This window comes from Orbicella franksi, chromosome 1 (genome assembly GCF_964199315.1).
Source record: "Orbicella franksi chromosome 1, jaOrbFran1.1, whole genome shotgun sequence".
NCBI classification, from domain to species: Eukaryota; Metazoa; Cnidaria; class Anthozoa; order Scleractinia; family Merulinidae; genus Orbicella; species Orbicella franksi.
In genome coordinates, this window is record NC_138145.1 from 40736861 (window position 1) to 40760474 (window position 23614).

Consider the following 23614-nt stretch of genomic DNA (forward strand, 5'->3'; position numbering starts at 1 on the left):
ACAGAGCTGTTCCCTTAGTAACGTAGGTGATAAGGAATAACTTATAAATAATAGGTAACTAAATAGACGTTTAAATAAAGTGGCTAATGCGAGTGTTTACAGTATTCATATCTCACTAGCAAAGAGCGGCAGTGTACATTCTTTTTTTAAATTGATGAAAAGGCATGTATTTAACCTCAATTCTATTTTTCCCGAAAATTTACGGTGCATCTTCTCTTTTTATTCCTAATTTCTTTAATTTTGGCTTTTACCAACGGTCAAATCAAGGAAGCTCAGGACAATGAAAAGTACTTTCACCCAAGCGAAACTGAAACCTCCATAATTTTCAGCAACTTGGTCTTGTAGGACTCGATAATTAGTTCACTTCTTCAAGGACTCGAGGGGACCATAGAAAAGAAGGCGCGTCCTACACTACGTGCCTTCATTCTTTCTCTCCCCAGTCTTATCAGACGTAGTCCGCGCGAATATAGCAGATGCCCCATGTTTTTAATTTGCACTTTGCACCATCAGCTATCTACAAAATGCTCCGCCTGACAGTCCGATTTTTATTTTCATTTGCAATATCTAACAATCGCTCAGTTTAGGTAGTCCTTTGAAAAACTCACACATTTTAGAACACTTTTCGCCACCATTGTACTATTGATTAATAATTTGCGGACGGCGTCATATCTATGATTGCAATGAAGTTACAATGATACGTTTGTATTGAATTTCGATCAACTTCTGCTCAGTACTGTTGCATATTGTAATATTCTTAATCCCTTTTATATTTCACTTGAGTTATTTGTTTGAGGGCCACTGATATGTAGCGGAACTATAATGTGTACACTTAGGGTAGATAAAGTTTATTATCGTTTTTATTATCACACACTGTGGTCATTGTCTCTTTTCTCATTGGCTAAGAATCACAGTTCACCCTGGAAGTCATTCACCCCCAGTATTCCATTACTAATATGATCTGTTCACGCAAAGAGCAGATTAGTAAACGCATGCAGGGAAGGAATGCATGCTTTTCAGGAGTTCGAGCCTGCCAGTTAATCTTGTAATTTTGTCTTGCAAATATGACAAAACCACAAAACACGCACAGAGGAAATGCGCGCAGGAACGCAAATTGCATATTGTGTAACGCGCGTTACCAGGGGTTCAAAATGCAGGGAGGAATGCACAGAGTCAACGGACCAGGAGAGGCAATTAAGAACCAAACCAAACTGCAGAGGGCGTAAAAACTTGGATTCATGACAAAATAAGCGAGGAAATGGGGCAGAAACCGAAAATATTGATACAGTGTAGCCCAGTAAAAAAACATGGGGTACGAAATGCTTTGAGGAATCTACAGTGGCAGCATTACCGATTAACGGACCAGGGAAGGCGAGATAGAAACAACAAGGAATCCATCCAGAAGGATAAGAAGGAAAATTAAATTATACCATGCTATTCACTTACAGCTGCAAATTACATGACAAACCAATTTTCCTTTAATGCGATTTCCTTAAAAAAATACTGTTTAAATAGAAAACTTAGCACCGAAACAGATATGACAGCCCCTTCTCTCGAAAATTTATCATGACTTATACCCTTCTCTTAACCTCACAATAATAAGAATACCAAAGTTTCTTAGGTCACGATATACTGTAAGGAAACGACGGCAGATAAGCAAAACACCGATACAGTGTAACTCACTCGACAATGCGGCAAAACAAGGCACAAAACGTAGGAGAAAATAAAGAGTGGCGAAATTACGGGTTAACGGACCAGGAAAGGCATGGGAAGAGCCCAGCGAAATCGCAGTTTTACCACTAGAGTTTAGGACCAAACGCACCAAGAAACGCGCACGGGAACGGAAAATCTCGATACAGTGCAACCCACGAAAAAAAAATATATCAGAGACAGGAGTACAAAATGCCTGTGAGGGATTGACAGTGACATACTAACAGGTGAAAATAACGTCAAAGTCAGGTGACAGAATGCCTCCGTACATACATACAGTTGGTGAAAAACCATGGTCTCGATTGGGAGTGGGGCCTGGCACTGGATTTCAATTTAGTTATTATTGACCATATGACAATTAACAGTTGCCATCACTTCAAAAAGGCGCCGTGACGGCTCCGAAAGCTCGAAGTAGTTTAAATATTTTGATTCTACTTAGGTAACTTCAATTTAGTTTGAATTGAACAGAATCGGGAAGCAACATTTTCACTCCAATATAAGAGGTTTCAATAAATAAATAAACAATTACAACTACACCTTTGTACAGCTTTCTCAGATTCAAGGTCTAAAAATATAGAATTTAGCTTATTTGGACAATAAATTAATATGAAAACACTCAAACTTCATCAGGTTTGTTCTTCACCAATATGACATGGTCAAGTCGACATGGTGCTTCACAAATTGCATTGCGCGGACAGTCTTGTGATAAAGTTTGCTGTAATATGCCAAGAAACCGTATGTTCTCGAGTGTCAAGTTGCCGCGAGTTTTGATAAGTCGAGAGTGAAGCGGTCTACATTGAAAGGTTTGTAAAGTCTATCAGGAGACAGTAAACTTTCTAGACCAGTTCGTTTGTCGCAATGGTTAAGAATCCAAAGAAGCCGTTCCTAAAAAAAATAAATAAAAATAATAAATGGTTCTTCTGGATGGTTCAATATGGCAATGTAAACAGGCATGTCATACGGTCTGATTGACAAATTCTCAGAGAAAACACCTTCCTTGGTGAGCTTTTCTGATCCAGGTCAAATAATACTAAAAATCATCCAGTTATCTGATATAAAATACTGTTTTTCTACAGGAGAAGAAGAGACACTCCTATTCCCTTTATGCGACAGACATTAGAGTTTTGGGCAGCATTTCAGTTTTAACAGACATTTAAAGCAACCGAGAAGACAATAGCTACAGCAATATTTTGAAACTGAGAAGACAATATTCTCACCTTTTCTCTTTCGTCGTTACCCCAGATGTACGGTGGCAATTCAGCGGAATTTAATATTGGGAAAACACTGTCCATGTAAACCTCCCTGAAGAATCTCCGCATGTGCGCTCCGTCCCTCTAAACGAAACAACAAACCACCAACTGGATATCAGAACAATATTAATAAAGAAAAGCACAAATATCTGTACGGGTGCCATGAAAGAGAACGTCCAACGTGAAATACTATTTAACAGAAGGTTGACAGTAGAGTCTAACAAAAGAAATTGAATAAGTCAGGAAATGAATTGATTACAACTCTTAGCGATATTAATTTGGAAGGATCCATTTCGTTCACTCAAGAAGAATCACGCGTCGGGTTGTAGCGTGATAGAGAGAGGCTAAACAAGCCACGAATTCTAAAATGGGGGACTTGATCACAAAAGGCAGGCAAACTACTGCATTTTTGCGGCATTACTTACTCGTTGAGATCGCTTTAACTCTCGCTTGTTCTTCTCGTCCCAGCAGCGCTGTTAAGATTAAAAGTATGGTAATGTTTTTAGGAACTCTTCTAAAGTTTTCTATGAGGCGACAGTTAATTTTCATACTATAAAACATATCTTTTGAAATACACAATTTTAAGGTTTGAGACTTTTAAGGTAGAAATTGCCAATTTAGAAGCCCTCGAAGTTGTGACATTTTACCCGCAAAATGCTCAGGAGAATGGGTCTGGTTAAGACAATGTCTAGCAAGAGAACGAAAAAAAAATACAACAACAACAAAAAGCGGCGAAGCAAAGGAACACGTTTCAACTGAAAATTAAAAAAAAAAAGTAGGGCCTAAAATTGTATCCAGATTTTGTTTTGGTGACAAAAACACATTTTTTTGAGCTACAATTGTCTTCTAGCCTTGTAATCTTGTACGTTTTCCCCAAAATGCTTGCGTCCTTTAGTATTGTTAATGTGTGCTCACGTAATAGTCACATGCTTACCTTGAGAGCATCCATGACGTCACTGGTATGAAGAGTTTTGGGAAATGTAGATATTACAGGATCCATAACAAAGCCTGGAACACGAAACACAATCAATTCTTAGTAAGATGAGTATTGAAATTAAAGCAATGCTTTCTTTAAACTTGCTATAGTAATGTTTGTTTTAAAGACTTCTACAATCTCGCAATTAGAGATTAAGACCGATGTTTCCTTCATGGTAAGAACATGAAAGAAGCCAGAAACACGAGCAAGAGGTTTCGTTATTGCGCATGCACCAAACAGTCCAAAAATTACCTGCAACTTGTGAGTCGCGCCCTTCGTCCATTATAACCTCGGTCAGCAGTTGGCGGTACAAAGAAATGAATTGAGTATACATGTGACATGTTAACAAAGTGTCCGGTAACATGCTACAAAGAGAAACAACATGACAACTTATGAAATATTGTCACTGCTCAATGAAAACAAATAATATGAAAATTAGGGCATTGAGATGAAAACTTGGATTCTCATTCTTGGGGAAAACTTTCAGTCAAACATTAAGAGATGTCATCAAACAAAGACAACTACAGTATACGATTGTTTATTGTGCAACCAATGAACCGGAAGTGGACCAACTAACGTGACAACCACCATGCACGAGAAACGTCACGTAAGCAAAGCCAGGATTGGTTAAATTTTGCATCTGAGTGATTGACAATCTTACTAGTTATAGATAATCAAACGTTGAAGAGTTTTGAAAGCTAGTCGTTCAGCTCCTTCGAAAGTCAACAAAGTCAAGGGAAACAGTGTTTTATTACTTGGTGATTGGTAGGTTTAAATAAGATTCGGCGTAAGTTATTAGTTATTTTATTGAAAAAACATGTACGGATCTCATCACAGCTAAACCTAAATCGCATCAAAAGATGTTAGTTTAACAACACGAAAAACGGATACATACAAAAAGATGGGACTTACTCATATATTTCTTTTTTTTGGTGTGAAATCAGCTTTACTGTTAGCCGTGGTTGGCGATTTGAACGAACAACTTGCTGGAAACGACTACTGCTTGCTAAGAAGAAAACACAACAACAAAAAAACTATGAAAGAACATGAAAGAAAAATAAAACAAGACAAAACACGAACTAAAAAGAAATGAAACTAGCAAAATAATTTATTGGCGTTTTTTTCCAACTACCATTCAGGTCAAGGGAACTTTGTTTCCCTTGCAAAATCTGTCTAGTCAATCAACTTGAGTTAGTTTTATCTCGCTCACACAAGAGAGAGTATTAAAATCATTGAGATTAAAAACTAGCATTGATAACACAAATCGACACTAAATTGCAAGCAGAACAAGTTAGACAACTAGTTTACATACAGTGTTAATTGTGTGGAGTTTAGGACACTGAAATAGTTTGTGGAAATAATCTACAACATCGATTGACCTGCTCCCATAATTCATGTAACAAGTCCATTTCTTTAGCTACCAAAGCATGTTCACAAGATCAAGAATTCATACAAATACTGAGAAATTCAAACCCTAGCAAATATATCACATTCCTACGGCTGTCCTTTGGAAGTGTACGTTTCGACTGTCGTGACTGGGCCTAATGTTGATTAACATCAGAGTGATATAAGAAGTCTCAGTTCTTATTTTTTCATATAAGAAACTGTTAGTAGAAGCCCGTCTTTACCTAGTCCTCAGTTTTTCATTCTTTTTATTTGGTGTTCCTGTTCAGGTGAAATTTAGTAAAGCAGGATCCAGTTTACGTTCACTTAAAAGAATATGGACCTTTTTCGCTTGGGCGGTTTGTTTTCCCATTACAGACCACGTGATATTCTCCAGAGAATTGTTCTTTTATCCATGTAAAAATTATTTATTCATATGCACACGACTATTTGGAAATTTGTAAGGAAGAATTCTCAATAGTATCATCTCATGGTCTGCAATGGGGCAACCGCCCAGTCGAAAAAGGTCTATATAGTCCAGTTCTGAGGTCGCCATGACCGCTGATTAAAAGCACCAAAAACGCATTTGCACAGGGTTAGCCTCGACCTCAAGTAAAATATTCACAAATAACCCTTTTCACGGTTACCTTTTGTCATTTGCATTACAATAAAATCTAGCATGTAGGTGAGGCAATTTCGGACTATTTTGTAGTTTTAGCCCAAAATTGCCTCGCATCAACGTTGGATTACATTGTAATGCAAATGAGAAAAATTAACCGTGTAAAGGGCTATTCCAGCGAGAAGTTGACCTGTTTACTGCTCTGTGTATTGTTTAATTTTCAAATTTGTGGCAACTTCCCGCCGGTATTTGTGAATATTTTTTTTAGGTCGAGGCTAACCCCGTGCAAATGCGTTCTCAGTGCTTTTATTCAGCGGTCATGGCGAATTCGAAACTGGACTATTGATTGGTTACCTTTTAAACTGATGGAGGGGTCCAAGTCCACACCAGTATCAAACGGAGTTCCTCCATTAAGTAGAATCTCGTATGTCCTGTCAAACAACAAGCAAACGGTGTTTCCTCACATAGCTAAACTTTCCGACTAAGCCTCGTTTTAAATCTTGTAGAGTTTGTGCCAACTGGACACAGGCAAGCGCACAATCGGAGGGGAAGGGGGAGAAGGAGAGAAATATTCTTAGACCCACTCGTAAAGTTTACGATTTTTTTATCCAATCAAGGAATAGCACGAACACTCGAGAGTACCCCGAAAGTTGTCACGCCAACGTGTCGCCAACTATTACTTCGAAACTTCGAGACAAAAACTGCAGGCTCAATTTGGCCTGAGAAGCTGAAATTCGACAATGCCAAACGGCATTTCCTATCATTACTGCGAAAGGAAAATTAGCATGTTATAATGGTGCGTTTCACTTTCATTTCGTCAGGCGTTTATACTCCGTCGTCTACATGTTAAATAATAACTAATTTTATATATTTTTAATCGCCTTACTTGTTAGGTACTGGCGCTCCATTTTCTTCAAACAGTCTCATCACACACCAGCCACATGATACTTCGCTTTTCTCGCCGGTGGACTACAAGAAAAAAAAAAAAAGAAAGGGAGGTTAAACAAAAACTACTGTTAAATCTATAAATCATGGAAAACTTGACGTTCAAGAGAGGATTGACGAGGTGTGTGGATCAGCGTAAAGTAAGGACGAAAAATCCTGGCTGTACTTGTGAATAGGAGGGTCTAAAGACAGTACATGGTACAAAACAATATACCAACATAAACAGGCGATAACAAAAAAAAAAAAAAAAAAAACGAAATAGGAACGAGACAGGTCAAGATTGAGGAATGTTATGACGAACTGTAAAAGGGTCTTCCACATAGATTCAATTCAGCATCCATGACAATGTTTCTTTAAACCACAGGTAACCTTAAATGCTACAGTTGACGTTCGACAACTCGAACCCGCGGTAACGCGAACCTCGCACTAGCTAGAATCAAAATTGGGTTTCCTTGGAAATGCTTCTAAAAATTAACGGTAATTTTACCCTGGGTAACTCGAACTTCATGCTAAGTCGACGTAATTGTTTATCTCTTCAGATCATTTTCTTTGTAAGTTTACCTTCGATAACTTGAACCTTATTTGTGAAAGTCAACGAGAATGACCCAAAGCTCCCCAGAATAAAGGACAGAATATGATTGGCTGTAAAAGGCTAGGGAGTATTAACGGACTACTTTTGAAAGAACAGTAGGTCGTTGCGAGTCTTTTTTACCGTAGCCCACCATAGAATTCTTCTACTACTTTGTTTTGCGTAGTTTATTCCCTTCAGATCTGTTATTAATTTCTACGTTGGAAAAGTATAGTTCACATGCTGCTGCTATTTTATAATAAACCTGATAGAAACGCCTGACGTTTTCTATCCTAATTTTCTGTCATTTAGTTTTTACCAAGTATATTGGAATTATGACGTTAAAAGCTTGCCGCCCTGTGAGTGAACGAGAAAACTGAGGAAGACCAAAAGTACTGAGCAAATTCAGGTTTAAAATAGAATGGTATGTATTTAGTGAAATCAAAGAGGCACTATGACTGGCCAAGATTTGACATCTCTTAACATTGTCAAAGTCAAAACAACCAGACTTGTAAGATTGGAAGTTTCTCCTCAAAATATTACATTTCACGCAAAAAATCCCAGTCGCACAACTCGGTCAACACCCGTCCAGAAATGTAGGTAAGAATATAATACTCACCGTTCTTCTATAAAGCATGTTCAACTCAAAAAGAATAACTAGGAGAAAGAAACGAAGATCAGTAAAACCATGATGTCGACATACACATTTAGCCTCATAATTGTGACGTAAAATTTCGCAGGACCATTACTGATCAGTCTGATATCTCTTTTAAACGGTTCTATTTGGTTAAAACTACAGAAGCAGTCTCAGTCAGTATCCTACGTTTTCTTCTCCCCGACCCGACTGGATGCAACATCTTATTGATCCTTATTCAGGGCGGCGTGTTTTTTCTTATGCAGACCGCAACACAAACACCCACTCGTCAATGAACCATTAATACAATGCCACACTGCAATGCGGCAAAATTCACCGCCGTTGAGCTGAGTAAAATAAATAGGTTATTTGGCGAAAACAATATAAGTAGTACAACGGCACTTACCTAGAGAATCGTCATTTGAATTTATACGAGCCAAGCACTCTGAATCAAATACACTGGTGGCACACTACAAAGACAAAAACAACATGAGTTCATTCTACGTCATCAGGTTTTTCTTATAAACTTAATTTACTCATTGTTACAATACAGTAAAACCTCTCCACACGGACCTTACCATAGTACAGACAACTTTGTACAAATTATTGGAAAATTCACTTAGTCCTACTGAACACAGTTTTCACATTGGATCAGCCAAAGCTTGGGTTTCAAAAGATTTTAACATCAATCAATTTTACAGCAGTTTCAGGCCTCAGTTGAACTTTTCTCAGTTCCAATTTATTATTTAAAATGCTACTAAAGGACAACATATATTCAACGATTATTCAAGTTTTCACATTATTTCCACTTCTACAATACGGACGTATTCAAATCTTCATTTTTGTCGTCAGGATTAAAGAAGTTCGATTTTATATACAAATATCGTTAATCATGATTCCATGTAACTTGTTGCATGCGAAATTCGTGCACAATTTCAAAAGGAATCCACAAGGAACCAAACTTAAAATGCGAGCTTTGCTTAAACTTTAAGTTTGTCCATACTGTAATCTATCTCCTTTCTTGCCATTCTTTGTCATCCTCACTTCTTAATGACTTCCAGTTATTTGTCGAGTAATGTTCTACAACATAAACCTTTCATTCCTAGGTTTTCTACGATCAAGGTTAGTCTTGGAACCTTAACGACAAAAAAGAGCTTTCTCAAGGATTAATACAAGCAAACTCTCCGTCCGTCGCAGCTTTATAGCTAAGAATACTTGCAGGAAACGAAGGGTAACGTAATCTGATTACTAAAATTTCACGGTAAAGAGTCAGCAAAGTAAATATAGGAGATAGTACCTTGGGATTAAAATTCCACGTGAACGGATCTTTGTCTGTTGCTGTCGCTCTGACTGAGTGAACATTACTAAGAGCCTGTTGTAAGAAAAGAACAAAGGAAAGGAAATGTTTTGTTGATAACAAATAAATTAATTGTCATAGCGACATTCTTAAGGACTATAATATTGATCAAGAGAGGATGAAGGGAAGAGAGTAAATGCCTATACAGGCACCTCAAGTTATTTTTAGATTTGGTACCTAGTTCATCCGCGGGCGATACCACTCGCATTGTGTGCATGTATTTTGGGCAGAGGATGAAATGCGTGCAAAGAGGCATGGGCCATCCACGTGAGCAAACTTCCTGTCAGAGGATTGGCTATTTCTAGACCTTCCACAGTCTTGTAAACTCGAGACTTATCAAAAAATAAAATTAACAGAAAACGAAACCTTCAGGTTAATTTGGAATGAGTTGTGTCAATAACAAAACGAAATGTTATCGCATCTCAGGATTTTTCAAACTGGAGATAACAAGTAGACTTATCTAAGGCTGAATTTAAATTATAAAACATCTCCTCCTTCAAGTTATTGCATAGATTCCGTTTCATCTATACTTAAACCGACAGGTTAGTGTATCATCACCACAGTAAGCTGGGATTTTTGATAATAGTCTTATCTAAACTTGATCAAGGTACGTTGATAGACGACTTCAACATACGTGATATGTGTTTATGTACCTGTTTTTTGCCGTTATCCCATATTACAATCCTCACATGTCGGCTAAGAATTTCGACTCCTAATGAAGTAAACCTGATAATTAGTTACATCTAACAAGATTTGTAAGGATATATATCTGTGCCACAGTTTTAAGGTTAGGGTTAAACATCGTGGATATTCTTACAGTTTATGACGTCGCTGTTTATGACGTAAGTTGTAGTCGTTGATGACAATAAGATTCCATCTATCAACTTTATTGGTCTCATAGGTAAAGATGTACATATATAGCAAATCAATAAGAAATAAAATGTAAAGACCAAACGGGATTGCGCGAACGGGAAAATATCCCATGCGAGGCGCAGCCGTAAATCTAAAAAGAAAAAAAAAACATAAAAAGATCTAAAATTTAATAGAATTACAATAAATCTAATTAATAACTAATAGTGCACAGAAAGGTGCAAGTAGAATAAGTCAGATAAATTAAGAACGGTGGCAAGGGCAGTTGCGGGAGAGGAACCAAGTTCAGGGCATATTAATGTTATAAGTAGTGTCCAGTAAGGTAAAATAAGTGGAGCGAAGAAAACTTTCCATACTCTACCTGAACCTGGTAAAGGAACCATTCTTGCACTCAGGACCTGGAATATTCTGTTGCTTTTAGCTGTTCTTGGCCGTAACTATAAGAACAGAGCAAGATTGACAAACAAACAAGATTAACAAAAAGATTACCAAACAAACAGTAACAAGATTAAAGCACTATTCAAGCCAATATTTGCTGACATTGTAATCCACAAATAAGGCTTAGAGAACAATATCAAGGTGCTCAAACTCGCGAGCAACAAAGAAATCTGACCTCATCTTGGAGTCACAGGGCAAAGTAAGGCTCAAAATTTACCTCAACTGAAACAATTACCTATAGTATTTTGCATTAACTAGAATTTAACACGTTGTTTTCTATTCTGAAGCATAAAAGTCAGCCAAATGACACAGCAACGCTGCGTGTAGTCTCTAACAGTTTTTGGAAGACACAGTAACCAAGCTCTTCTTTAGCTTAGAGGACTGGACGCTGAGTCACAAGACGTTCACTCAAATACAAACTTTTAAGTGTCGCTGGTTTCCTCAAGTAGTTTATAGGCTACTTTTCTTTATAATTATCATCAACATGCAAAGAAAGTAGTGTCCAATAGCCCAAGGCTAGTGGATTTTGCAGTCGGGCTAGTGGAATACTTTTCGGGAATACTTTTGATGACATTCCAATTACAGATGTACTTTAAGAGATTATATTCGTGAGAAACTTTTTGGGTCTAGTGAGAATGACTAGTTAGTTTTCTTTGCACGCCGTTGTGCCGTTTCCAACGCTTTGACGAAATTGAGAAGACAAGCAAAGGTAAGGTAAACATTTTTGTGGACATTCGACATTTGAGAACTTCCAGTATCACTTAACATCCACAGAGAACTCAACCCATAGATTAACAAGTAGTATATAACAATTATTCACCTGTTTGTTGACGGGATCCCAAGTTATGTCTCGATAAGCTACATTAGACTGACTTAGTTTCGGCATCACCCAAGAGCTAGTTTGCCAGTTTTCTATAAACAGAAATAAACAATAAGTCAGTCATGCAACATTAGACAAAGTAAGAAACTACGGAATTTAAATATGGAAAAGGAATACCACGTGGTAAATATCCCCTGGGATATAAGTCCAATAAAAGTTCCCCCACCCTCTAAAATATCGCCCCCACTCTATGACATTAACATGGAAAAATCAATTTTTTTTTGCAGCGCTCTCAATTCGTTCATTTTCTCAGATATCAGAACGATTAACATCGGACAGAATATCAGCTAATCAACAACAAGAATTATATCTCTAAATCGGAGCTGAAATAGCGAGCAACTTGCCTTCTTTCGCCATTTTTCCGAGTGTAGTTGAACGAAATCCACTGGGCATCGCGCCCATGGCTTTAAGCACATCAGTGGCGCTTGTCTGAGAAGATAAAGTTATATCATACTTGCTTACAACAGGTTTGTTTTCCAAAAGACAGCCAAGTGACAGATAATCAAACCGGTTTTGATATAACGCGAACTGAAAACCAATGATATAACAGGTTTTTATATTTTCAACAACTTTGACGGCAGTTCTTCACAACAGAAATTGAGATATAGAGATAAAATTTAACAAAATCAATATTGACATTTCTTTCAAAAGTTCGTTCACAAAAGAAACGGTCGCGACTTTTCTTTGTTTTCAGTGTCTATTTTTACAGCTGCTTTCGATGTAAATTAAATTCTGTCTACTCTTCTTGCAATTACCTTACAATATGGTAATTTGAATAAAAATCGATTTTTATCTATAGCATTTAGCATAAAATCCATTTAAAATCCTTAACAACGCTTAAATACAATGCCAAAGTGGCAATCAACAGAGTTTTTGCAAATGCAGATTTTACGCTTTGCAAGAAAATTATTACATTCTGAATTGAATTTAAAAGAAATTCATCTCAGCCGCTGATATTTTATTTTTCGCTTGATACAGGTGTAGATATCGCTGTAGAAAACAAAATACAATACTCTGTAGTAGGAATAAAGTTGTTTAAATTCATGACTAGACTAAGAAAACAGATTATCTAAAATAAAATAAACTGTCTCTGATCGTTTACATTGGCTTTCGTAAGTTGTGTTTAATGGCCAGCGCAAAGCGATAGTGGTGATATATTTTCAGTTTAACGAGAGGAATTATTTTGATGTTTCACTTCGATAGGGCTAGCTTTAACTTAATTTAAGGTAGTCCACGTTTGAAAATTTAGGAAAACCGACTTTTCAGTTCTTAAATATCGCTTTCATAGTCACTGAAAGTAGCGAATGTCACATGAATACAAATTTTGGTTTGAGAGCAAGTTGAACTCCAGTATTTTTTTTCGTCGACAAAATATGGATCTTCTCGCTTCCCAGCGTTTTTACAGACATATATTCTTTCGTTTTAGTACGAGGCTCAAGCTATAGACGGGCTTTATTCGGAAAAACTGCAATAAAATTTGAACCAATCATTACTATAACTGAAAAGAAAAGAGCAGTTTTCATGACATCTGCGAGGAAAGCGACATAAGATTTGAGACAAAAAATGAGAGACAAACAACGACAGCGCTGCTGTCCCGTTACATAAAAGATTTGTACCCAGTTGATGTAAAAGCGTGCATAGCCGTTGAGAAAAGCCGACTAAATTCACTCCGAAATCTACAGTTCATAGTGTAATAAAATACGGCAGCTTCTTAAGAGTAGAGTTGTCCTCAGACTAAACCAAAATAAAAAAAAAAATAAATTGTTAAAAATACCTCTTCGAATGTATTAATTGTAGCGCAATATGCCATTCTGCGTTAGACAGTGATCAGCTGCGGAAAGCGGAAGCCAGGAATGATAACCAGAAATACAGGAAAGAAAAAATACCTTTGTGTTTTGAAAGTAAGCGGTCGATAATATTACGTCACAATTGAACAGCTCGCGCGCATAATGAGCGCGGGCTCCAAATCCAGTGTGCACATAACAACTTCCGAGTAACATGCACGCTGTCCTCAGAACACGTCATCTGGACTAGTAAGAGTCTCAGGTTCCACTCCTAGCTGGAGAAGTTGGGGTTCTTCTTTCTTTTTTATTTTCTGAGCACGCCTGTGTCAATCATCTTCTGATATCCTCCTTTGTTCTCGGAAAAAAAAAATCTAATTTTTTCTGCTAAAATAATTCAAGCCACGAGAACTACAAACTATCGTTTGCTTTGTACGAAAAATTGTATTTATAAGGTCGTTATTAGAAAGATCTTTTTTCCATTTTCTTCGGTTTACATACTCAGGCTTCGCGAACGGCTTACCCAAACTCGCCCCACTTTGTCATCCAATCAGAAAAAGAATCGTGACTCGCTCGTTCGCACATATTTTTTCGTGCGCTACGCTCCAACTATATCCATTCGCTTGAAGGTTTGATTAATTCACTGGATTCATATATCTGTGCCCTTTCTGATCGATCAGAGTGAGACAGACAGACAGACAAACAGACAGCTTCAAGACATTAATTGGTGGATTGCCACAAAATACATTCGTATAAACAACTACCATACCTCTTCAGTAGAATCTCTTGAAAGAGTCTTCCAAAGATCTTTTCCGCTGAACATCCAGGAAAAAAAAAAACGAATTAAATTTTCCCGTCTTGTGCGAATAGCACCTTGGGTATCTTTACAAGGCGTAATGCGACCTAAAGGATGATTACAATATGATCGTCACGATCACTACATAAGATAAGAAACTCTCCGAGAGGATCTGGATCAAACAACCACCAGTGAATTGTGGGATATTTATTATAATTGCAACGATCGCAACAATTTTTCAGGAATTGTTTCCATGTTATCGCAACGATAGCTGAACCTTTTTTTTTCGCGATCTCAGCGATCAAAGCGGTAGTAGCGCTCCAATGGAAACCAGACAATCTCAAACCGTTCCACAAGATCTACTAAAATAATTAAGAGTGCAGTGAAGGTAATGCTTTGATAACTGAGTTTCTTGACATGGTTTTGTTACTTAAGTTGTGAGCTCACCTTCTTTGCCGTGGAAGCTCGGGAACTTTGTCTGCTGTCTCTGCAGAGAAAATAAAAACAAAATAAAGCAAACGAAATATATAACCCTACATCTTCACTTAGGCAGTTGCTTGGTGATTACAAAAAGACATCTTAAAAGGGATTGCTTATTTCTCAGCTACCAGGCCAACGCTGTCTATTCATAGCTGTATATAAACTGAACAGATAAACAAAAACAAGTCTCTTTTCTAGAACACAAGAGGATTTCTAGCAGCTTCGCTGTTTGCATCCGGAGCCAAGCGCGTGAAAACTCGCGCTCGCCAAGTGAAGATTGTTTCTGATTGGTCAAAAAAGAACAGCTTGACTGCCGTGAATGGTAACAGTGCGCGGCTTGAATTTTTCAACCAATCACAGAGTTCGGCGAGCAAATCACCCGAGCAAGACACACAAACAATCCGCCAACAGACAATCAGCTAAAACCGTTCTTAACATTCATCAAAGTGCTTCTGCTACCGCATCAAGCAAATACCTTTCTTCGTTACAGTGGAATCCTCTTCGTCAGTTTTCTCCGGTGAGGTTTCTTCGCCGCTTTCCTCGATAATCTAATCAAAATGAAAGGATATTAAACACACGTCAACCATTACGATCCACAGATAGTAAGTAAGCAACTGTCGCTATGGTGAAGCAGTAGTATTTTTGGCTATCACCATCTTAAAGTATGTTACCACTAACTCGCTTAGTCTATCTACTATTCTTCACGTGAAGCGCCGACATATTACATACTGTAACCTTTTAAATTCGCCAAAGTTCTTGAGTTCAAAAACAATGAACACGTTTACATCATGATAACAAAAACCAACTTAAAAGTTTCCAGTATTAACCTTAAGAAGAGTTTTCGGTACAACACCTTGTTTCCCGGCTGCGTTTTCAGCTTCCCACCAGCCATCCTCGCTAGAATTTACAACAAAAATAAGAAAGATTTACAAGTTAAAATACTTCAACAGAAAAAAAAAAACTTTCAACATTAAAGGTGCACTGTAACATCGCTTAATCCTAGTTTAGTCTAAGCATAGTTTCCTTTACGGCCTAAACAAAACCCAGTCATTTAAACACACAAAACCACACATCGCTCGTTCATCGTAAACAAAACATCCTGCTCCCAAGACTACGAAACAAACGTAATCTACGTCACCTTCAACGATCAACGCGCGAGCATTTCTAAACTGTCCAATCACGTGTGATCTAGGCGCGCGCCTTTTCAAGTGGTGGGAAAAATCACTTGAAATCACAATGTTTTGAAAAACACGAGATCTTTTTGTGGTAGAGTGGAACGACGAACTTCTGAAATGTTTCAGAGATTGTTGCGTAAGACAAATACATATAATATCAGATACCTCGTTTTGATAACTGTTAAAATCTCGCCTTTCTTGAAGCTGAGATCACCCTCTTGTTCGCCTGTAAAATCACTCAGCGCCTCAACTTTGCGGACCTAGAAGCATTTAAAGAAGGCAAACGTTTACGATAATGGCAAATCCCCGATAAAAGTAGTTGAAAAGTTTACCATTGTTATAGACCAATCAAAACTAAGCACGAGCACTAGCGAAGCATCTCCGAAGTGTCCTGGCGCCATGACACTTAGTAATTCTGCTTAGCAACGGAAACTATAGCCTGCGAACGCAGACGTAAAATACATCTGCGTTCTCAGGCTACCAGAACTGCGGAAACAGATAAACTTTCAGAGATGGAACTCAGATCTTTGCCTGCATGGACGAGTTAAAAGTTATGCTTCATGAAATGCCGTGATTCGGACTACAGTGTATCTGAAATAAAACTGACTCACCATAACTATGTTTGTCGTGGTTTCCTCTTCACTCTCGTCATCATCATCATCGTCTTCATCTTCGTCTTCACTATTTTGCAAAGACGTAAATTTAAAACATAAATTAAGATTGCACAGATCTACTGAAGTGAGCACCCAACAGTTACCATTCGCAATAAACAGGCGTCCGGAGCTCAGACTAAAAGCTCAAAAAAAGAACTTTTCAAGGGAATTGCATTCTGTGTAAAAGTTTTTTGTCAACTTTCAACTAAGTCAGAGCAAAATGCTTTAACTTCGAGCGGTTCATATTGTTATCTATACCCCTCCTGGCCTGTGCTATTCTAAAAAATTTCACCATTCTTGTTGGTTTTCTGGGTTCTGGATGCATCTTATTGAGCTTCACAAGGGAAAGCGAAAAAAAAACAACAACCTAACATGCAAAATGAAAAGATAGTTAATAATGAAGCAAAAAGAAAGACGGATGGTCAACTTGAAAATTTGTGGCTGAATTTTGCAAGAAACCCCATCCTTGGCAAAGCCCTTTGAAAGTTTTCTCTTAATAGCAAGGTCACGTTCTCGCGACACACCTCTCTGGCATGTGCGTGCCATCGTCATCAGCTTTATCTGTCTGCAAGTCACTGTTGGATGCACCAACATCGCTTTCTTGCATCTTTCTGAAATGTTACAACAAAGAAAACACAGAAATGCAATACATTGCACGGTAGCTATGTAATGTACACTACACAGGTTTTGTGAAGCAAAAAGACACTATTCGTCAAGTGATTTCGCTAGTCCTTAGGGAAAAAATACTTATTTAAGTCCCGGGCCGAACTTATCAACGACTTTTAAATTTAGGGCATCTGCTCTGAATTGTTAATATGCGAATGTTTAAGTGGTTACGATACTAAAATCTTGAAGGCATAATTGGCATGTTTTATTTGGTTGGTAGCAAACGTAGAGACAAATGCATGCATAAATCTGGTGCTGAAATCATTACCTGAAATAGTCTTCCTCAACTTCATCGGGTTCTAGTTGTTCAGAAATTCTGTCAAGTTTGCTCTGTCAAACAGAAATGTAAATTAAAATAAGTTAACTACGCATGGAAAGTTCAAGGAGGGTTTACCATTATGTATGACGAACATCAGTCCAGCAGATACACACTCGATAGATACTCCTTAGCAGCACGTACGTTTGTGCAGTAAACACTGAATCAGCTCTTTGTCTGATTTTACAATGCCCTGCTAATTAGTACAAACAATGTTAATACATGTAGATTGAAAGGAGTATTTTGTTAGTTGTCATTTAAGATAAATTATTCACGCTTCACTAATTTTTCGTTTGATTGAACTAAGAAAGATATTGCATACATGTATAATGTAAGGTAGATTGAATGTCTATTCGGTTTTTAGTTTCGTTTCGTTTTTGTTTGACGAAAAAGTAGAAAATTGTCCCCTTACAGAATTGCAGTTGTATTTAGTAAGCTTCGTATAACCCTCGATTAATTTATTTAACAATGTAAAACCCGCCTCTAAGGATCACAGCGATTAACATAAAAAAACAAGACTTTCGCTAAATCAAAAGATGGATTAAGACCCATTGGGATAAGTTTAAAAAGCTACAAGTAAAACGTAAACTTATTGCGGAGAACAAGGACAGTTCATATAGCGAAAACGGCGAATTAAACAATACACAGCCTGTAAGGTATAAAAATACATGACTGGGTGATTTTAGAATTATTCCTCCGAAAGCACATGGCTTATATTTTTAAGGCACAGCTAATCTCGAAATGACTTGCATTTAACTTCTATTGCAGTCAAAACATTGTGGTTTATAAACGAAACTATAATTATAAATATTATAGTTTCTGAGAGGATCAAGTGTAAAAATCGAATGCTTAAAAAAACAGTCAACATACAAAAGGGAAGCTAATAGTTTTGCCTGGCTTTCGCAGGTAGACCTTAAAATACTCGCTAAAGGAGCTCAGACCTCTGGTATAGTTAAACTATACGATTTAAAATCAAGGATTCTCCACACCTCGTAAGCATGAAATAACGATTTTTGCATTCTTCTTCTTTGTAGATGGATAAACAAGGATTAAATTCCAGCTGCGATGTCCAGTATAGTAAGCCGTTGTTGATACAGTAGATCATTTAAAAACGTTGTTTCATTTAACACTGTATGTCCATCAAACACCTTGATGTCAAAGAATCACTGAAGCTGAACCTATTTGTTCCTGTTTGTGACAACAACCTGAAGTAACTCAGGAAACTAGCATGCAAATTTTTAACTCTTAGTGACATAAATATATGACTTCCACGCATAAACAGAGCTTATACGACTCCAGACATGTAAATTAGGGGAGATTTTGCAGCTGCTCGAAAGCAAGGTTTTATGAGTTGCTTCAGGCAGTCCATTATCGTTGCTGCTTCAATTGCGCACATTTTACATTTTAAAAAAAGTACTGTTTTGTGTACATGTTCTTAACAAAAACATAAAATGTGACAGGATTTTGCGAGCACAAGAGAAATTTAGAGAACACGGGACTCCGCAAGAGAGAGTGTTTTATGGTTTAGACACCATTACTTGTATATCAATTATCAAACTTAATACTCGCGAGTGAAACCTCTACATGCATGTTCTTCTACATCTATACTCTGATGAAACAACACTTTTAAGCCAATCAGAGGGCGCTCAAATTCAACTTGTATTATAATGTAAAGTAACATTATGTCCTAGATATTATCAACTCTCATTATAACATCATCCACTCGAAGAAGAAGAAACAACTGCATGATGCCAGTAAGTAAGTAAAGTAAAGACCTGCACAATGCTGCTGTGGAGGCGGCGTGGCCGAGTGGTTTAGGACGCTGGATTTGAAAACTGGAGGTGCCTGGATCAAATCCTCCACCCTACCGCTATCTCGATTTGTTCTCAGTAGCCCCGAGTTCAACTCCTCGACCGTGTTGTGTAAATAGCCAACTAGTCAGCCTCCAACCAGTTGGAATTTTTAATAGTTTATGTTATATTTGAAATATTTGTTTATTTATTTACAGTGTCCCCAGTAAGCACATTTAATAGTGCTAAATGCATTTGACACTTCAATAAAGTTATTATTATTATTATTATTATAGTTATTATTAATATGCTATGCAGTTCTGCACAAAAATGATGCCAAATTGTTAACAATGGTTTTCACACAAAACTTCAGAAGTCTCTGAATCAGCTCAGAGCAAAAAAATCATCAAAAATTGGACACAATTCTTTAGTTGACAATGAAAGTTTTAGGTAGCATAAAAATCAAGTACAGGTATGTAAGCAAGTTGATAGAATTTTACAGTTACTCACTCTGATTTTTTAAAACCTCTCTTTTCTCTCAATGAGAAAAAAAAAGACAAGCTTTGCATTTTGTTGAACAAAACTTGTCTACAGTACTTTTGTACAGTACTCAATGTTCACATGTACAAGATATCTTTTATGCTATCTCTCTCTTTTTATTTATTCTTTTTTCTCTACGCTGGCCTAAAACGTCCTATTGGAGAGTTGTCATGTTAGATTCACCCACAGTCAAGCTTTGGGACTAGAAAGTGTTCCTTTTTAAGGAAGGTGTCTTGTTATGTCCAGAGGCGTGAGAGATATTTGTTTTACATCCCAGGAGGGGGTAGAGGGGGGGGGGGGTACTATACAAAGTTTTATATGGGGAAGCTCCACCCCTAGACTCAACCCCTTACCCTTTTCTGCACTATTTTAACAGAAAAGCTGCCCATTTTGTATACCTTTAATTGAACAAACGTATCCCATTCACAATCTTTCAAAACTGGGTCTGTATTATGAATAAATCACCAAAAAAGGAAATCTTGTCATTATCATGTAGTGCTCATTAAATTAAATGATACAGCCATAAAATGCATCTGTTCAAAATATTTTAATATAAGGCCCTTTTAAATAACTACAGCACATGACAGATTTCCCTCCCCTTTCATATACCTCAACTTGCCTTGTGAAATCCCTAACCTTTTGTATACCTGAAGCCTGAAAAAGTACCCCTTTTGGGCAGAGCCCCATGTAGGCCAATATAGAGAGTACCCCCCCCCCCACACCACCCCCCATTCATATGTACAATGTAAAAATAAACTTTGCTGAATGTGTACCTTTATTTCTTCCAGCTTTTGCTGTTCTTTTCTTTTCTGCTCTTTGAAATCTTGTAAAGAGCCATTACTTTCAGCCTGATTATGATCATAAAAATCAATGTAAGTTGTTCACCCCTTACAATACCTAGCAAACGAAAATAAATATATGTTTTGTTGTATCTTCAACTTCAAAGGTATGAATTCTGCTCAGAATAAAGTTGTGAACTGTGTTCCGATGTTTGTCATTTTGTTAACAGGTATAACTTGCAACATGGTTGGCTAATTAGTGGCACACTTTCCAATTTACTAATTAAAAACGCTTTGCAACATGTATTTGTCATGGTACGCGAAACTGACTCACATGTAATAAACAATGTAAAATCTTCATACCTTTGGAAGACTAGAGATCTCACTTGAGAGCAATTCAATTTCTGTTTTTAATGTGTCACAGCTAAGAGAAAAAAAAATACTGTCTACCTTCAATCTAAAACCATTTTCTTGTTACCCTGCACAGTTCCTTGCAGTATATCAGTGCAATGCACTACATTTGTAGAACATGGGGACTCAAGATATCAATATCATGCAGAGTTCTGACAAATCAATGTACATGATGTCAATGAATGCTTACAATGTTTGTAACTAGATCATTAGCCCTGAAGCTGACATTAAGAGCAGCATTTTCATTTCAGGGCATGCACTAAACCCAAAACAACAAAACAAAACCAGTGAGACAAAACCAAGCAAAACGTACAAAACTACTGAAACCAACAAAACAAACAAAAGGAAATAAAAATAGGTGAAACCCCTTATCACTATTGAGAGCTACAACTGTAAAATGTTCTTTTCAGGCTAACTTAAGTGAAATTCTCCTGGTCTGAAGTGATGATTGCACTCTGCTTAGCCTGAATATCAGTGCTCGGGTAGCTGTCTGTTTACAGTCAGCTCTCAGTAATAACACTGCAAGTGGTTTTGCTTACTTTCAGTAATTTTGTTGCGCTTAAGATATTTCTTTGAGATATTTTCAATTGGTGTTTTTTTTTCAGTTGTTTGGTCATTTCCCTTTTCAGTTAATTACTGGTTTAGTTTTACTGGTTTAGGTTTAGTACATCACTTTTGTCAGTCATAACACCTGCCCAGCTTCACCAAGAACATCATTTCCTTCAGCTGACTCCATGCAAGACAAAGTGGTATGGACTAAAACATGGATCTGGGATCTTTACAATGTTTGGAAGTGGTAGGAATGTCTTCAGTAATGTTCAGAAATTCACTTCAGGTACATTTACACCCACTTTCAGTGTTACGTGCATAGACGGCATCTTTCGACCATCTTTCAACTGCCATCTTTCAACATGCTGCGCAAACAACTGAAAGACTGTTTAACTATAATTGAATTGGCAAATTTTCTGGTTATTAGCAGAAGAAATGATAATTATGTGATAATTACTGACCTAAAATGGCTGAAGAAGATTGCTGACTTTGCATGCTTCCCAATTTACAGGATAATTCAAATGATTTTAGTGTAGTCGATCGGCTCTCAATAGTGACTTCCGGTAGAATTGGGCCACTGCCGCTTGTAATATTTGCAAGGTGTAAACATTCAAAACAGTCAATTTATTTCTCCCGGAATGACTTCTTGATACTCCTTTAGAACCTTAGTTTGATGTCAAATAAATCCACAGTTCATGACTAAAAGTCAGGTTTGACCATGAAGAAGTCAGTTGTGCTCACATTTTTGACATAGGCCAGTTTACATAGCATGTTGAAAAATGTCACCTATGCATGTACCACTGAAAGCAGATGCAATATGGATACAAAAACCATAGGCATTTGACTTTAAGATGATGTATAAGAATGTTTCGGAAATTGCTCTAGATGCTATTTGTGTCAAAAAGAATCTAAATAGACATAGTTTAGTTTATATTTGTCCTGCATTAAAGCTGTTTACGCGAGTTATACTTTCTGATGTTTTGCTTCTACAAAAAAGTTGCTTCTCTTTATTGGAAGCAAAACAACAGTCAACAGAAAGTACAACTCACCTTAATGGCTTTAAACTGTCCAATTAAACACAGGAACATCAAAATAAAGCAAGACAAACACATGAAGGTAAACCATTTGTATTTCAGTTAGTTTCTATATGTAGCAATCAGAGCATTTTTTCAAAACATTCTCATATGTACATGTATAAAACGGCTGACAATCGTAACACAATCACCAACTTGATATAAATGTCACCTAGATCATAGACAAAGTCTGGGCGGCCTGTGCACTCACTCATTATAATGTTGTTTTCTCTCTGGTGATGTTATTGATGACGATCCATCCAGACGAGTGTAAAATTCGTCAACCTTGAAAAAGAAGAACTATCTGTAAGGGCCATTATATTTTATGTCCAACTCATCCCCCTTCTTCTTTTCTCAGGGAGTCAGGACACCTCATCAATAGGTGGGGGGAAGGGGGGATGGATATGGATGTTACCTGAAATGGCCCTAAAAGGAGACCTGTCTGCCTTATTTGTTTTGTCCTTAATTTGCTTTAGTAAAATACCTTTCCCTTGCTCCAATGATTTTTACTGAAAATGGTCTAGATGTGCTGTATTTGAGCATCATTGTAAGCTTACCACTGATCGCTGTATAAAGACTGACAAATATTAAAAATGGCCACATCAGCTGACTTACCCGTCTGGAAATAGAATTGATTCTCTTTTGCAGGTATGCAAGGCTTCCTTTCTTTGTCGATTTTTCTACTTCGCTACGAGACATTGAAAGATAAATAAACCGTTTTCAGTATGTTGCAACCAAACGTTTGTTCAATATCTTGAAGCGAAACTCCATAAAATAATGTTGTACTCGACCGAACTTTCCGCCATTTTTTTGTTAATTTCAAAATCATACCCAGGCTCCCGCATAATGCGAATTAGTAACCGCGCCATTTGTCCTTCAAGATGGCGGCTGGCGGGGAGGAAATGGTCGGTGAATGGAGACGCGTGAGTGTTACAAAAAATATTGATAACTTAAAGAACACTAAAATTAGTAAATACT

At 37.3% G+C, this 23614-nt stretch overlaps 1 protein-coding gene across 4 annotated transcripts; it reads right to left on the reverse strand.

Annotated features, from left to right (window-relative positions):
- Nucleotides 1–31: 31 nt before the first annotated feature.
- LOC145481361 (nephrocystin-1-like) lies at nucleotides 32–23372 on the reverse strand. 4 transcript variants are annotated; one of them, XM_081459847.1, is made up of 27 exons: nucleotides 23252–23372; nucleotides 22848–22921; nucleotides 20967–21027; nucleotides 20598–20672; nucleotides 17447–17508; nucleotides 17037–17123; nucleotides 16471–16540; nucleotides 16025–16119; nucleotides 15512–15581; nucleotides 15160–15232; nucleotides 14652–14691; nucleotides 14178–14223; nucleotides 11972–12056; nucleotides 11568–11659; nucleotides 10671–10746; nucleotides 10093–10151; nucleotides 9380–9454; nucleotides 8489–8552; nucleotides 8068–8105; nucleotides 6822–6904; nucleotides 6290–6366; nucleotides 4846–4939; nucleotides 4186–4298; nucleotides 3892–3965; nucleotides 3383–3430; nucleotides 2925–3041; nucleotides 32–2592 (listed from the first exon to the last, which is right to left on the reverse strand). In XM_081459847.1, exons 1-27 carry the CDS (start codon nucleotides 23333–23335, stop codon nucleotides 2458–2460), a joined length of 2067 nt encoding a protein of 688 aa, XP_081315973.1. In that variant the 5' UTR covers nucleotides 23336–23372; the 3' UTR covers nucleotides 32–2457. The 4 variants fall into 4 exon arrangements, with proteins under 4 accessions (XP_081315973.1, XP_081315980.1, XP_081315992.1 ...); XM_081459861.1 differs by lacking the exon at nucleotides 3892–3965 and having other exon boundaries at nucleotides 2473–2592; XM_081459854.1 differs by lacking the exons at nucleotides 8068–8105; nucleotides 8489–8552.
- Between the last annotated feature and the right edge of the window lie 242 nt (nucleotides 23373–23614).

Bases quoted from the DNA above. Each gene is read 5' to 3' on its own strand.
- LOC145481361 (XM_081459847.1), bottom strand. From the start codon at position 23,335: ATGTCTCGTAGCGAAGTAGAAAAATCGACAAAGAAAGGAAGCCTTGCA. The intron at 10,747-11,567 runs GTGAATAATTGT...CTGTTCTTATAG, and splicing joins GGGATCCCGTCAACAAACAG to TTACGGCCAAGAACAGCTAA. The intron at 4,299-4,845 runs GTAAGTCCCATC...TTCTCTTTGTAG, and splicing joins CAAAAAAAAGAAATATATGA to CATGTTACCGGACACTTTGT.